At 39.1% G+C, this 14944-nt stretch overlaps 1 protein-coding gene across 12 annotated transcripts in view; it reads left to right on the top strand.

Moving 5' to 3' along the window:
- The window catches only part of Phactr2 (phosphatase and actin regulator 2), a 269022-nt gene that overhangs the window by 201559 nt on the left and 52519 nt on the right, over nt 1–14944 (top strand). For 6 of the 12 annotated variants that reach the window (XM_078018982.1, XM_040283416.2, XM_040283419.2 and 3 more), the window contains 3 exons: nt 70–150; nt 5246–5404; nt 10696–10935. The exons of 1 other annotated variant lie outside the window; for it this stretch is intronic. In XM_078018982.1, the coding sequence (XP_077875108.1) occupies nt 70–150; nt 5246–5404; nt 10696–10935 (480 nt within the window). The remainder of the gene's footprint in view (nt 1–69; nt 151–5245; nt 5405–10695; nt 10936–14944) is intronic. 5 more of the 12 variants (XM_078018985.1, XM_078018986.1, XM_078018987.1 and 2 more) reach the window with 3 other exon arrangements.

Raw genomic sequence — 14944 nt, 5'->3', positions numbered from 1 at the left:
CTTGGAATGATGTTCATAATTATTTTAAGCAATGACTTGATTCTTACTTGTGCTTATTCTTTTCAAAAGTATTAGAGAGGAAGATATCCACAAGACAAAGTAGAGAGGAGCTGATAAGAAGGGGCGTGCTTAAGGAGTTGCCTGATCAAGGTGAGGACATTAACCATACCTTTAAAATAACTGATCCTTCATCCTTTGGTCCTTCTTTCATAGTCTCTTGAAATTTAAAATGATCGTGCTCTGTGTCAGATAAAGCAGCAAGTAATGCTGCAAGAGTCTGCTCTGATTTGGAATGCCTTTGTGGGCAGCAGAGAATCTGAGGTAGTATAGAAAAGAAATCCAGTGACTTTTTTAGTGAATACTTCACTGCAGGTCACTCTGAACCCAAAACTCTGCCCAGGTGCATCAGTGGCTCAGGATGCAGATAACAATGCAATGCTTGCATGACTCCTTCTCTTCTCTGTTCTTGAACTTGAGACTTTCTCTCAAGTTAAACTCGATTGCTTGAGACAATGCAGTTTTAGCTTCTTCATGCCTTATTTGTTTCTTAGGATTATCAATAAAAGAAGAGATAGCACACATGCCTCTTGTTTTTTTACTCCTTGTGATATGTTCAAATGTGCAATCAATAAGGCATGAATGGGCAAATTCACCTGCTTTATCCTTTCTTTCAAGTAATTTTTTCAGTATTGTTCTCTTTTCATTTCTAGTTGCCTCTCACCTTGTCGCTAACAATGCTATTTCCAGTTTTTGGGTTTTTTCCCCTTTTCTTTTAACCTTCTTTCTGTTTTTCCTCTATCCTCCCAAAGAGGAATCATGCTTCAAAAAAGTTAAGGATTAGCTAGAACTGAGTTTGACTCTATAAGAGAAGACACCAGCATTGGTGATTTCCCCAAATAATTCATACTGAGTGACTCTCTTTATTCCCACTACTAGTAAAACTGGAAGACATTTGCTGCAACTTTGTTGAATTATTTCTTACCTCCCCCTTCTCTTGGAGAGGCAGAGTATTATCAATGAACTTTTATGGGAACAAATAACATGATATTTATTTGGAATCAAAATAATAGTATTTCTCTTTTTTCCTGATAAATGTTCCTTTGCAAAGAACTTAACATTTTTTAGCATTTGCTATTTACAAATATAAATGACATATTTTTTCCAACATCTGAATAATTCCAAAACGGAGCTGGGAAATGCTTTACTGTTTTACTCCTCCTCTTAAAAAAAGAAAAAAAAAAGTGGTGGTGGTGGGGAATCAGGAGTGAATAGCTCCATTTTTACTAAGCCCTCACAATTTGGATATTTTATTTCAATTTCTGACCTGTCAAACTTTTCTCACTCTATAAATGAACTTTATGTCTTCCCCAATTTTCTGTTACCTTGAAGCTATTTATTTCCTGTCTGGGACTTTTAAAAATAATAATTTAAAAAAAATGCACATCCTTAGCTTTTTTAATTTGAAGGTAGACACACAATATCAAAATTCATGTCATGTCCAGCCCCTCTGCAGCCAGTAGAGTAATTCAGTGGCCACAGAGAGCTGCAGACTGACCATCAGAGTTACAGATTGACTATGAACTTGGTATTTTTTATTTGAAAATATTTTTTTAAAAGGCTTTAATTTTTTTCCAATTAAAAATTGTAGGAAGAAAAGATTTTGCCTTTTCATCAATCTAGAAGCAATGGTCAATTTAAAGAAATGCTTAGTACTCTTGGTTTTATTCTGCCTAATCTGTTAAACGATTTGCAGCACAGGTTAAAAGTTCTTGGATTAACATGCACTTATTTCCCAGAAATCTGACTCTATTCGACCTTTTTTTCACATGTAAATATTGCTGAATATTAGAAGTTTTGAAATATCAATGAACGAGACAACTTTTAACCTAAACATAAGAAACTTACTGAATTTTGTTTCCCATCTTTTGCCGGGTCCCTGTATAGAACTATAAAAATTATCTAATATTTGAAAGTTCCCAGGGGTGCCCCATCAGAAATACAGCTCTTCCCCCTTTCAGTCAAAGGCTGGAGAAAAGAGTTTTCTGTCATTTTCCTAAAAACAATTATATTGAGAATTTCAGTCTGAGAGACTAGAAGCTGCGTTTCTGGTGACAGCCTCCTTGCCTCAGCCCGTGAAGATTCATTCTTGGCCTTGATCTTCTTGACCTTCCCATAGCTCTTGACAGTGCCTGTCAATTATGCCTTTTATTACACGGGCCAGCTAGACTTTTCAGGTCCCTCCAGCTGCCCTGGGTGTGACCCTGTCCCATCCTGTCCCATACCTCACTCTCAGCTATTATTATTATTCCCTTTAGATTGTCTTACTTTACACCAAGTTATAACTTCACTCTGAAAGTTCAACAGTTAATCTCCTCTCCTGAGAAGCCTGTGTGTGGTCTAGTCCAGGTTCAGTCCCTAACTCTGGTTCTTTCCTTCCATCATTTCCTTACCTGTAACATGAGGGCACTTTTGCCATCCTCCTTTCCTCTCTGCCGGTGTGGCTTCCCCCTGGTGATGAGCCACCTACCTTTGCTCATACATGATTCCCTTCTCCTGTTCCTCCTTTAACTCTACCTGCTATGCCCCTGTTTACCAGAAAGCGGTAAACCTCTTCAGACACTCTTACGCTCTTATTGAACGATTGGTTTCTGTTTATGCTTTATGACTCTTTTTGCTTAAAGCTCAGTGATGTTTCTGAGTTCTGGTTCCTTTGCATATGAACGCCCCAGCTTCTCAACCTCTGCTTGCCTCAGCATCGTCCAGCCCCTTCCTTGGCTTAGCTAAGAGACAGGCTCCATGTCAAGGATTTCATTTTATTTTAATGCTGAAACGACTTTTGTAAGACACAGCACTAGAAAAGCTTTTCAGTCCGCGCACTAATGGATTAGTATCTTCAGTTCTTTTCTGTTTTAGTCTTCAGTTCCATATTTATTGCAACCATGTCTCTTTTTTTAAAAAGTTATTTTTATATGCACTAGTTGTATTTTATGCCTCAAAGTAAGTATCTTCCCATGTTGTTGACTATTTCCATCATGTGATAATCCAATTTCTTCATATGACAAACCTAATTTTCTCTCTAGTTTTTTTTGTTCTAAATTTTTTCAATAATCAGTTATTTAACCTATTGAAGAGTATTCATATAATTGCTTAAAATTGTCATTAACGTGATTTTAATGTCTATTTATTACCAACTAAAGTCAAGGAATACACACATAAATTTATTTGATTTTTTTAAATTTTTTTTTTAAATCTGAAGATTTTTTTAATTTTTAAATTTTTTTAGGTGTAGGTAGATGCAATGCCTTTATTTTACTTATTTACTTAATTTATGTGGTGCTGAGGATCGAACCCAGTGCCTCACATGCGCTAGACAAGTGCTCTATCACTAAGTCATAATTGCAGCCTAATCTGAAGATTTTTATACAAAGAAGTGGTTTTATATTGTACTTGAAATTGTCTATCCCTAACCCCTTTAGTATTTTTTTATATTTTTATATATTATATAATATATATTTTTATTTTTGTTTTCATGTTAATTTAAATTTGGTTTTTAAATTTTTTATTTTTAAATTTTATATCTCATTGGAATTGTCTATCCCTAACCCCTTTAGTATTTTTTTTATATTTTTATATATTATATAATATATATTTTTATTTTTGTTTTCATGTTAATTTAAATTTGGTTTTTAAATTTTTTATTTTTAAATTTTATATCTCATTGGAATTGTCTATCCCCAGCCCTTTTTATACTTTATTTTGAGACAGAGTCTCACTAAGTTACTTAGAGCCTCACTAAGTTGCTGAGGCTGGCTTTGAACCTGCCATCCATCCTTCATCCTCAGCCTCCGGATCCCCTGGGATTACAGGCATGTTCCACTGCCCCTGGCTAAAATTGTCTATTCTTACATCATTTTAATTTTATCTGGGCATATTGTAACCCACCCTCTTCTTTTATAGCTAATTGCTTACCTTAATTTTATTGAAATAGGATTTACTGGCAGTGGCATTTCCTTTAATGATTGTCTATTTTAGTTTTATGCAGAAATCAGATTATAGGTTCTTAGTAGTTTACTTGACTAAACAACAGTCGCTTTTCATTTTGAGCATGACATAATTCCACGATATTTATTTTTTACTGGTCATGCCTTTTTTTTTTTGTTAAGAAGGCCAATGAATTTAATTGTTGAATCAAAGCAAAGAAAATTTGGGAAATGTTTTCTGTTTTATAATAACTGTGAAAATAAAATTAATAAACAACTGCATAAAACCACCTCTAATCACGCATTTCTTCAACTTTACCGTATCAAACTTTAATTCACTGATTTTTATTTTACAATGATAGTGCCATTTTTCCATAGATGGAGTAAGGGTAATCTTTCAAGCATCACTAATTAGAAGTTTCTACAAGATCCCTTTTACTTTAGAAAAGCTCAGGAATTATCGAAGTCCAAGGATTAAAATTAGTTATTTATGATTTAGATAATACATTGGACATTTTATTATAAGCTATGATTTTAGAAAATTCTGTGTAATTGGTTTTTTCCAATGTATATTTTTCCGACTAATGTTTTCTAGTTATTATTAGGCTACCTTATGGACTTTTGGGTAATTCTATAGAGCAATCGCCTGAGTACATTTTAATCTTTCCTTAAATAAGACAATGAAAATAAACTTAGCTGTGCTACCATTGTCCCCTGAACACAGAGTGGCAGATACATTACTGTGTGAAGTTAATATGCCGCATATGTAATACATCCTGCAGACAGTGGTGCTTGGAAACTTTCCTGTTCCACCTCTAATTGTTTGTATGTGTAATTACATTTCATGTTATTTGTGTATTTGCATACACCTTGTGTTTTTGGTGCATGTTAAAATGTTTATTTCATTTTTCAGATCATTCCTTTCACCATTCAGTTTCTGGATGACAAAGAAAAACACATAAATATTGACTTCAACAAAACCTAAGCACAAGAACACAGGAACTCTACTGCCCTGGGGTATTGTGCAATTAGGATAATCAGTCCCACTGCCTTGAAATGGCATGTGAATTTTCCCTCCTTAGCTGCTTTCTCTCAAGACTAAGGATTTTCTAGCTCTTTCATTGTAGATAAATTATTTAAGGAAACGGTGATTCAGCTCCAGGGATAGAAAACACGAACTCAGATCCTACTATCCTGGTAACTGGGAAGCTGGATTTTAAGAAAGCCATCAAGTTAGACATCTAGGTGTTTCTTTCCCATTTTAGATGGAGATGTAACAGTTAACTTTGAAAATTCAAACGGGCACATGATACCCATCGGAGAGGAATCTACCCGAGAGGAGAATGTAGGGAAGTCTGAAGAAGGTAATGGCTCTGTATCTGAGAAATCACCACCTCGGGAGGAAAAGGCAGAAGATAAGAAAGGTAAAATAAAGAGAAAAACCCGTATTATTTCCTTTAGTGTGATTTCCTTTAACTCAATGTCAAGAAGCAGGTCTCAGGCTCCAAATAGTGACCTAAAACCAGTGGTCCACAAAGAGGAAGTCTGAAATATAAAGAAGAGAGAAATGATAATTAGGGGACAAGAAGTAGGGTAATATCCTCAGGTGGATGCTTCCATTTCATAAGGCATTGTTTGTTTTTTTAATTATTAAAGAGGATCAATTAATAATCAGAAAGGGTGGCCTCTTCAAGCATTAGGATGTCTGAGAATATTCTCCTTTTTAAAGATTTTTTTCTTTAGGATCTTAAAAAAAAAAATGAGATATTGGAACGTCTTTCTCACCTGGTTTTAACTGGGCCCTGTGAAGAGCTCCGCATGGAGGAACACCAAAACCCGAATGGCCCCCTCGAGCTGGCACTCCCTCTCCAAGAGTGGGACTTAGTAGGTGGCATCAGTAGACCCAATGTTGTAGGTTCTAGACATTTCTAAGAGAAACTCAGGAATGGTCCCCAGAAAACTGATTATTGCAGTCTCTGCTTTGTGATTGATCTGTGCAAATACAATTTCAAAATGTGCTAGAGGCAATGATACTATTCCCCTGAAGTCTTCTTTAGAGGCCTTGGTTTCTAGAGTGGAATCTGCTGTGTTGATTACAGATATCTATGACATGCATATCTATCGCGCACCCCCAGAACCTTCACAAATTCCTCGTTGTGGATTGATTACATCTCGAAACCAATGCTATTCCATGCAAGAGCCCCCACACGGCAGACTTAGACAAACCTTGAGCTGAACATCCCCACAAGGAGAGATTTTACTGGGAGAGACCAAATGATTCCCTGTGGCACAGAAAGGAATTCTCAGGAAACAGACTATTTTCTGTTCTGTAAGGTCTACCTCTGCATTGAACAGCCAAAACTTGACAAAACCTCATTTGCATTCTATAGACATTTTGAGTATTCCTAGAAATTGATGAGAGTGAACGTCTTTTCCTCTGTTTTTGACTCAAATTGTCCAAAGACAAAAGGAATAGAAGGGCTTTTGATGGCTTTATTAAACAGACCAGGTAGCTTGACACCATCTTCTCTGGAAGTCCACAACCACTTTATTTGCACATACATTAGTCTTTTTAACAAGCTTTAAAAGCCTCTGTTAATGATCTATTGGAAATTTATTATTTTGCTTTCTTCAAATCTGAAGCATAGTATTCCTGGGGCTTTACTTGCTCAATGGAAGAACTCCAGTTGTGTTTATGAGCACTGGCTATAAGAAATTAAGACTTTCAACGATAACACTTCTGGAACATAAAGATAAAGTAGACTTAAAATGGAAAGGAATTTAGTTTATTCATGCAAGTATTGATTTTGTTGGTTTGTTGTTAAGTCCAGTTGTCCCATCTCACCAAACTGTTAAATTTCCAATTCATCTGTGCTTTCTCCCTGGTCCATACGGGTGTCAGTGTCATTCACTGACTGGCCAGACTTCAAAGGAAGTGTTTTCCTTATCAACCTAATAAAAAGTTGCTGACAGATTTATGCTAGTTAAACCAGCAGGCCTTGATGTTCTAAAAAAATGACAGATCATAGTTCCAGGAATGGTGGAGAGATGTTTTTGTTTTCTTATTCTTTACTTTAAATTAGTAAATTCTGTTCTTTCTGGTCAATAAGGTCCAGGTTAGCATCTTGCTTGGCTAGTTGGTACATAAGGAGGTGGACATGCCAGCTGCCGGCATGGCACTCTAAGACTACAGAGTGAATCCGCTGTGTTGGTTACAGATGTCTGTGACATGCATGATATCTGCCGTGCTGATAATGAAGAGAAGTGTTAGATATGGAAGCCACTTCCTGAGACTCAAATGAATGTCACTCTAAATTAATATTTTGTGAGAATTATGTGAAGTAGAAAGTGTCTTAAGACAAAGACAAGATTTTATTTCTCTAGAAAGATACCATTAATTCTGAAAACCAACTGGATTCACTTATGCCTCCGCCCCTCTTTTGGAGTTTCTCTTTGTGTGAGCTCACTACCACACAAACCCTCCATCCCATGAGCTAACTCCTCCTCACTGTTGGGATGCAGTGTTCACTCTCCTCCGGTGTTATGCCCGCTCACTCAAGAGCATTGCTTCATTTATTAACTGGTTGTGTCTGCAAAAACATATCACATGCCTTTAAAATCCTAGATGTTTATTGCATCTTTTTAGAAAACAATATCTCAATACTTTAATATTTGAAGCCTCAATAACAAAGAAAGCAAAGCAGGTTCTACTAAGCCATGTGAGTGTATCTGGGGCTGTTGAAGCCACCTGATTCTATAGTTGGAACAGTGGTGTTAGGCCTCCTTTCCCTGAGGCTGGAGTCTTCATCTTTAAGGTCTTTGGGTTAAACACAACATAGTGTGAGAAACCTGAAAATTGTTTAACATTATTCCTATTGAGTTACTGTAAAGGGCTTTATATATCTTCTTCACTAAGAACATATAAAAAGAATAATGAAGATGAGACTGTGTGGGCCAGCAAAAGGTCAGTATATGAAAAATGGCCTTTGCCCTCCAGCTGATCATGATACAAGAGGAGAGCAGACTGCACACAGGTAATTGCAAAACAAGATACAAAGAACCCTGAAAGGCCCCAGTCCACCAAGACAGGGGAGTAGAGACCAAGGCGGCTTCTCTGAGGTACAAACTTACCTTCCACAGTAAGACCCCAAGGAGTCAGGAAGGGGGTGAAGGAAAGGAATTGGAGCCAAAATGCATTCTAGGCCAGGTGCAGAGCGCACCCAGTTCTGGGCCTGCTCTAAGTGTGGTTGAACTCAGCTTTCCACGTGCCTGCAGCTTATCTTCCAGACTGTGTTGTTGTGAAACCTCATGCCCTCATGAAGCCAGAGTGAGCAGGCAGCCCTTTATTAACCTCCTGAAAAGATAATACTCCCGAACTCCATCAGTTTACACAGTGTCTTCAGATCCTATGGTAATCCTAAAACACACAACTTAATTCATTACCTCCCACATGCAAGAATCTGTTTGCTATTGATGGCGTGACAGCAACGATCAGCTTGTTAGTCACATTTATTGAACTGATGATTTTTAGGGCATTGTGTTTGATGGGATACAGAATTTCAGAAAAGAGACTTTTTTTTCATTTAGTCAGAAAAATATACTATTGTGAGTGCATGTCACACACACATACACACAACTAGGAGTTACCAGAGTGGCAGACACTCACTGATGACGATACACTTCAAAGAATAGAGCGTGGTCCATGTTTTCCAAGAAGCCAGCACAGAGTTTGTGTGCAGCGTGTTCCTTTTTTCCCCAGTGGGGACATTACTGACTGCCAAACAGCAAGCATCTCTTGCCTCCCAAATGCAAAAGCCGAATTCCTTGGAGAATTTTATTTTATTTGTGGTGCTGGGAATTGAACCCAGGGCCTCACATGTGCTAAGCACATGCTCTACCACTGAGCTACACCCCCAGCCCATCATTGGGGTATAATTTTAGAATTTAAAACCTTAAACTGAAAGAAAAAGATCCCTCAGTGATATGCCATGACTGGAAAGGATAAGATGCAGGGCTTTGAGTGTGAAAAAAGGACTAATGATACCAAATGCCGCAGATCGGTTTGCTCTTCCCACCGCCAATAATATTGGGTTTGGCCTCCACGCTTGGTATTGTGCTCAGGGCTAAAATTGCAAAGACATACTTAAAGAATAGATTTCTGCCCTTTGTCAAAAGACTGGCAAGTCGACGTATATTTTCTATTTTACATTCACATTCAGTGTTTTACCCGCGTATACACTTGTATCATTCTCCAATCCAGTGAGCTTTTGTGACTAACTGACCTTGTGGTTCAGACCAGGCTGGAGTGGAGGGAGGACACTGTATTATAAATGATGAGCAGCTTAGTTGACGAAGTGGCCTCTGCTGAATGTTGAATGAGTCGCTCCTATAGTGAGGCTGAATAAGTACGGTGGCAGGAGAGATTGGCAGGGGAGGATTTCATGGCTGAGGCAAGATAAAATGGAGCTTTAAAAGAAAGGTCTTATCGATAAGTTTCTGTAACTTAAATCATTCTCATGGGGGATATATAGGTGACTCCGTGAAAGATATGGTTTAAAAAAAAAACACTCACTAGAATAAGAAACGAGGAAGAAAATGGACTTTGTAAAATGTAACATGTGCCAGCATTAAAATCCTTACTTGGTCACTCAAAAATGGGAAGACATATCCAGGAAAGGCTGAGTCTTGTCTTAACGCACTGTCTTGTGTTTTTTATTGTGCTCCATTTTTAAAGAAATGCTGCTTGGTTCTTTGGACCAGAACTGTATTTTAATTTCAATTGGTCACTACTAAAAGTCTACATGTGACTAAATGAATAAAAGCCTCAGCATCTCCACTTTTGCTAACAAGAAACTGATAATATTTCTCCTCCAGTTGTGCAAAACCTTGTGGAGGCTTCTGTTCTTAGGTATGAATTCTTTCTGTGAATTGTAACAGTTGTCTTTTCCAAATCATTGTTTATGTTTATAATACAGAGCAAAGTTCATATTTTTTGGATTCTGCACTCAGGTACCTACAGCTGTGGCATTAAGTTAAAAGGGCAGAGCAAGTTATTGCAGAACAGGAAGCTTCCTCAGTATGCTGGGAAAGCTTGAGAACATCTTCACAGTGGAAAATCGTTCATCGTTCCACGCACTGTGCACCATGTCATAGATCCTTCGGTCTACCATAGCTTAGGAAATCAGCAACATTTTATTGCACTTCTACCAAGCACAAATCCCTTTTAGCTTGATCAGGCTTGAGTTCTCAAAGGTAGCCAGTAGTTGCTGCTGCTGTCAATCAATCCTCATCTGCAGGACAGTGTGTGTAATATGCTCACCTGTCACTATTGAGGGTCCTTCAATTTTGCTAAGTTGTTCAATTTGTTGAAGTTAGCACTCAGTGTCCACGTCCTCATCCAGAACCACAGATCCAAGACTGGAATTGGGGCATCTGTCTTGTGGACATTTACACTCCTTCTCAACATACCTTTATCCCAGTAACTTATGTCTCATAGTTTTATCAAAGGAGTGGTTGATGTATGCAGAGAACACATCTCCATTTGTCCTTCAGCCTTTGTTTTTAAACCAAACTTTGCTCTCCCTGGTGCAGAGCTCCACCTGGTTCCCAAGGGCCAAGCAGCTGTGTGTGTGTGTATCCCTGTCGCCATGTCTTGCTCCTTGTATTTATATGGTGTATGTCTGCATCAGTCTGCTCTGTTCACTTTCATTTATAGAGAACACTGAAAACCACTCTGAAACACCGGCAGCTTCTGCTCCACCTCCTTCAGCTCCTCCTAAGCCTAAACCCAAACCTAAACCCCCCAAATCACCTGTGCCTCCCAAAGGGGCCACTGCTGGGGCCAGACACAAAGGTGACGAAGTGCCTCCCATTAAAAAAAATGCCAAGGCTCCTGGTAAGCAGGTCCCCGTCCCTCCACCCAAGCCAGCAAGCCGAAACACGACCCGAGAGGCTGGTGAGTATGCCCTCAGTGCACTGTGGGGTGGAGTCCAGGATGCCTGGCTCTGGGATGGGGCTAATTGTTTCTTCCAGAAGTGATGGTTTGGGGGTTTCTCAGGATGTTATACCAGTGGATTCAGCTCTGGCACAAAGACTGCTCAAGAGTGTTGTTTGTAGCAAAGACAACAAGTTGATTAGTTCTCCCTTTTAGGATCTGGGTAAATATGCCTCATTCATCTTGGTATCCACTATCATCATATGAGGCCCAGTCCAAGAATTCAGGGAGTAGGATACGTGTCCAATGAGTGATGATGAGCTGATAAGACATTATTTAGGTATTGACTGATCTTGTGCCTATTAAAGTTGATGGGTGGCTTTTGGTTAGAGTTTTCTTCCAAAATATGTCAGGTTTGCATATAAGAATATGACATACATCTTTAATGTTTGATGGATGTGTTAAATCCTCAGCATTTGTGGTCATTTCTCTTCTGATAAAGAACAAATGGCCCATATAGTTGGTTAGGCTCCTGCCCACTTCTTTCTACTCCAGTTAAAAATCACATCTGTGGAGTTGCAAGTTACAGGCTCAGCGCTCCCTGCTCCCCCACCCCTCCACCCTCCCCCACCCCAGTCAGTAGACCTCAGTTCCTTGTGAGGCAAGCACCTTGGTGTGGCATTGTTTCAAGTTGCTATCACACTTCGCCAGCAGACGTTTGGGTGCCCTGACTTCCTTCTCTTTGTGCACTCTTTGTCCAGCTTTCTTTTCACTGAACATGCTTCCTGCAAAGGGAGCTCCCATTCTTCTAGTGAAACAGAATTAAGATGCCTACCATGTGGTCTAGCTTTTAAAGGGACATTAATTGAAGTGCACATGCCCCGAGAACATCAACATGTAAATGAAAATTCTCCTGTACAATCTCTTTTTCCTTAAAACCAGCAGCAGCTTTCTAGCAATCGACTGCTGCCATATGCCGTGGTGTCGATCTCTTTCCCCTCCTAATTTATACCCCCTGAACTCAAATTCAGAGACTGGCTGAGTTGACTGTATAACAGCTCTGGGTTCCTCTCTTCTCGCCTTTGACCCTAAGGTCTGGGTGTCTTCTAATCAGCTCTGAAACGAAACAGCTCAGAACCATGTGCCAACAGTGCGTAAGGGCCATTTCCCAGGGGTCTGGACGTCAGTGTTGATGCTTGTTGGTGTCAGTGTGTTTTTTCCCAGGCTGCCTCGTGAAGCCTCGGAACTGTGCCTGGAGTCGGGTGGGCACTGGTCAATCTCCTGAAGAAAAGCTCCACACTCTCATTCTGCCTTTGGGAATGAAGAGTCTGATTCCCCACTTCCTCATTTTCCTTATGGTGAGGGTTCACTGTGGCTGGGACTCTCAGAAGGAAGCCCATGATGAATGCAAGGGCAGGGGACAGCTTTCGTGACAGATTTGAAGTTATTTCCAGATATTTTACTTGAAGATTTATTTATAGACTCATGAGGTCCCTATGAGAATAGTACAGTCATTTTATCCATTGAATCATATATAAGACGGGCAGGCCCTTATACCAATAAGAATGTGACTGTTCCCAGGGCTGTCACAGAGAAACGGTGTGCACTGAAGGACACTAAGGCCATGTGCAAAGATCCGTCTATCAATCAGTAATAATACTTCTTCAGAGTCATAGGATATTCAGGGTGTATCCATTGGAATTTTCTGCCTGGTAACTTTGTTTTATTTAAATAATATTGACCTCAAAAAGTCAGTTCAAACATGCAGCTCTTAATTAAAAAAAAAAAACAAAACTGGGGATTGAACTCAGGGACACCCAACCACTCAGCCACATCCCCAGCCTTATTTTGTATTTCATTTAGAGACAGCATCTCACTGAGTTGCTTAGCACTTTGCCTTTTCTAAGGCTGGATTTAGAACTCACAATCCTCCTGACTCAGCCTCCTCAGCCATTGGATTACAGGCTTGTACTACAGGCCTGGCATAGCTCTTGATTTTCATTCAGATGTTTTCAGTTCTTAAATCATACAGCCACCTATCAATATAGATGGTTCAGCTGCTTTACCACGAAAGTGAAGATAAAGCTCCCTTTTTTTGTTTCTCATTGTTACACACGATTAGCAACAAAAGTTATTAACTAAAAGATGGTACTTCTTTTTCAATCATAGTTGATTTCAGCAAAGTCCTGTCGTTTACAAGCTTCTTAAAGAAAAACATAATATGGCCTGAATTTGCACTCCAGATGTTGAAAAATTTTTTTTTCCATGAGACAGGCTAAAGTTAAACTTTTCTGTTAGAAATAAAAGAATTTTTCCCAGAAATATGACTAGAAGTGATATTCTTAGAATTTATTTGGAAGGGATTATGCTGAACTTACCTGAGAAAATAATTGAGCATTTTTAGGCACCAAATCCTTAGTGTCTTTGTTGCAAGAAAAAAAAAAAAAAGTTAGAATGAGCTTAAGGAGGCTTGATTGATTTGACTTATAAACAATAAAAGTTTTTAACTATAAAGATGTAATAACAAGTCCAGATTTGGTGGAGTTCTAGCTATTATGTATTTCTAAAATAATAAAGACCTCAACTGAAGAGACTCCTTTGAAGCCTGGATCTTTTCACTAGCGGAGCCTGGCTTCTTTGGCATATCAAAGTTAATAAAGTCTTACATCTCGTCGTCTGTTTCTTTATTTGTTCTTCATCTCTTGACTTTAATGAAGTTATAACCACAGGTAGGTTAAATAACATCTGTATGCAATATGGATTGTCTGCACAATCCTAACAAGACATTTTTTAATACTTCTGCAAAAGATAATTTAACCTCTCGTGAGAAAAAAAAAAGGAAGAAGCAGTCAGGAGAAATTATAGTTCATTAAAGCAGTGAAACGAATATTCTCAAAGGAGTTTAAGTAAACTTCCTAAGATGACAGAAAGGAGAGGGTAGTTATTTTGTTTTCTTGAAAATGATTTGGCAAACACGACAACCCTTTGAAGACCTGCTTGGAACTTAGGCCATGAGAAGAATTAGATTTGTGAAAGTTGGGGTCGGAAGTTCTGGAAAGAGTCAGGCATAGTGGTGTGCATCTCTAGTCCCAGTTACCTGGGAGGTTGAGGCAGGAGGATTGATTGAGCCTAGAAATTCAAGGCCAGCCTGGGCAACATAGCAAGATCTCATCACAAAAACAAACAGAAGTTCTGGGAGTGATATTTTCCCTTCAATATTTATTTATTCATTGGTTCCAGGGATTGAACCCAGGGGTGCTTAGCCACTGAGTCACATCCCCAGCCTGTTTTTAATTTTTTTTTTTTTTTGAGACAGCATCTCACTAACTTGCTAAGGGCCTCACTAAGTTGCTGAGGCTGACTTTGAACTTGTGATCTCCTGCCTCTCAAGCTGCTGGGATTACAGGTGTGCACCACCATGCCTGGCTCTCTTCATATTATTCAGACATTACCTATGTAAATATTTTTGGTAAAAAGCACAATGAAATACATTTTTCCTGTCTCATGATGATTTGAAGGGGACCTGTCCCTCATGTGTGGCTGTGTGTTTTCACCCCCACCCTCATCACTACCGCAAAATGAAAGTGTAAGCCAGCATGGCTAGCTTCCTTCCCTGGAGCTAGGGGACAGCTGATTTGGAGTTTGCTCTGTTAGCAGTGGGATGAGTGAATTTGTTTTGGACCCCAAAAGAAACGTAGCATATACCCCAACTCCTTCTGAATATGGACCTCTGCTCCATTTCCAGAAAGACATCACAGGACACAGGTAATTTATGAAGAGCCCAACTGTGTGCCACCTGTAGCTCACTGCTGGTGGCTGCCTCTTTGCATCAAGATATTTCTTCTTCAGGACCTACAATAGTTTTTTTTCTAGGTGATGCATACGACAAGGAAGAGAGGGTTTCCCCTTTGCTCCAGCTAAAGACTCAAAGGGAGAGGAGATTAAAGGCCCCTGTCCCTTAATTCTGCCCCAAATGTCAATGGTGCTGACCTGCCTGTCTCTACCTCCTAGTTAGAGGCAGAGAGGGTAC

Source organism: Ictidomys tridecemlineatus, chromosome 8 (assembly GCF_052094955.1).
Source record: "Ictidomys tridecemlineatus isolate mIctTri1 chromosome 8, mIctTri1.hap1, whole genome shotgun sequence".
In the NCBI taxonomy this organism is placed as follows: Eukaryota; Metazoa; Chordata; class Mammalia; order Rodentia; family Sciuridae; genus Ictidomys; species Ictidomys tridecemlineatus.
The sequence above is the reverse complement of the archived record's forward strand: the minus strand, read 5'-3'. Positions and strand labels throughout refer to the sequence as shown.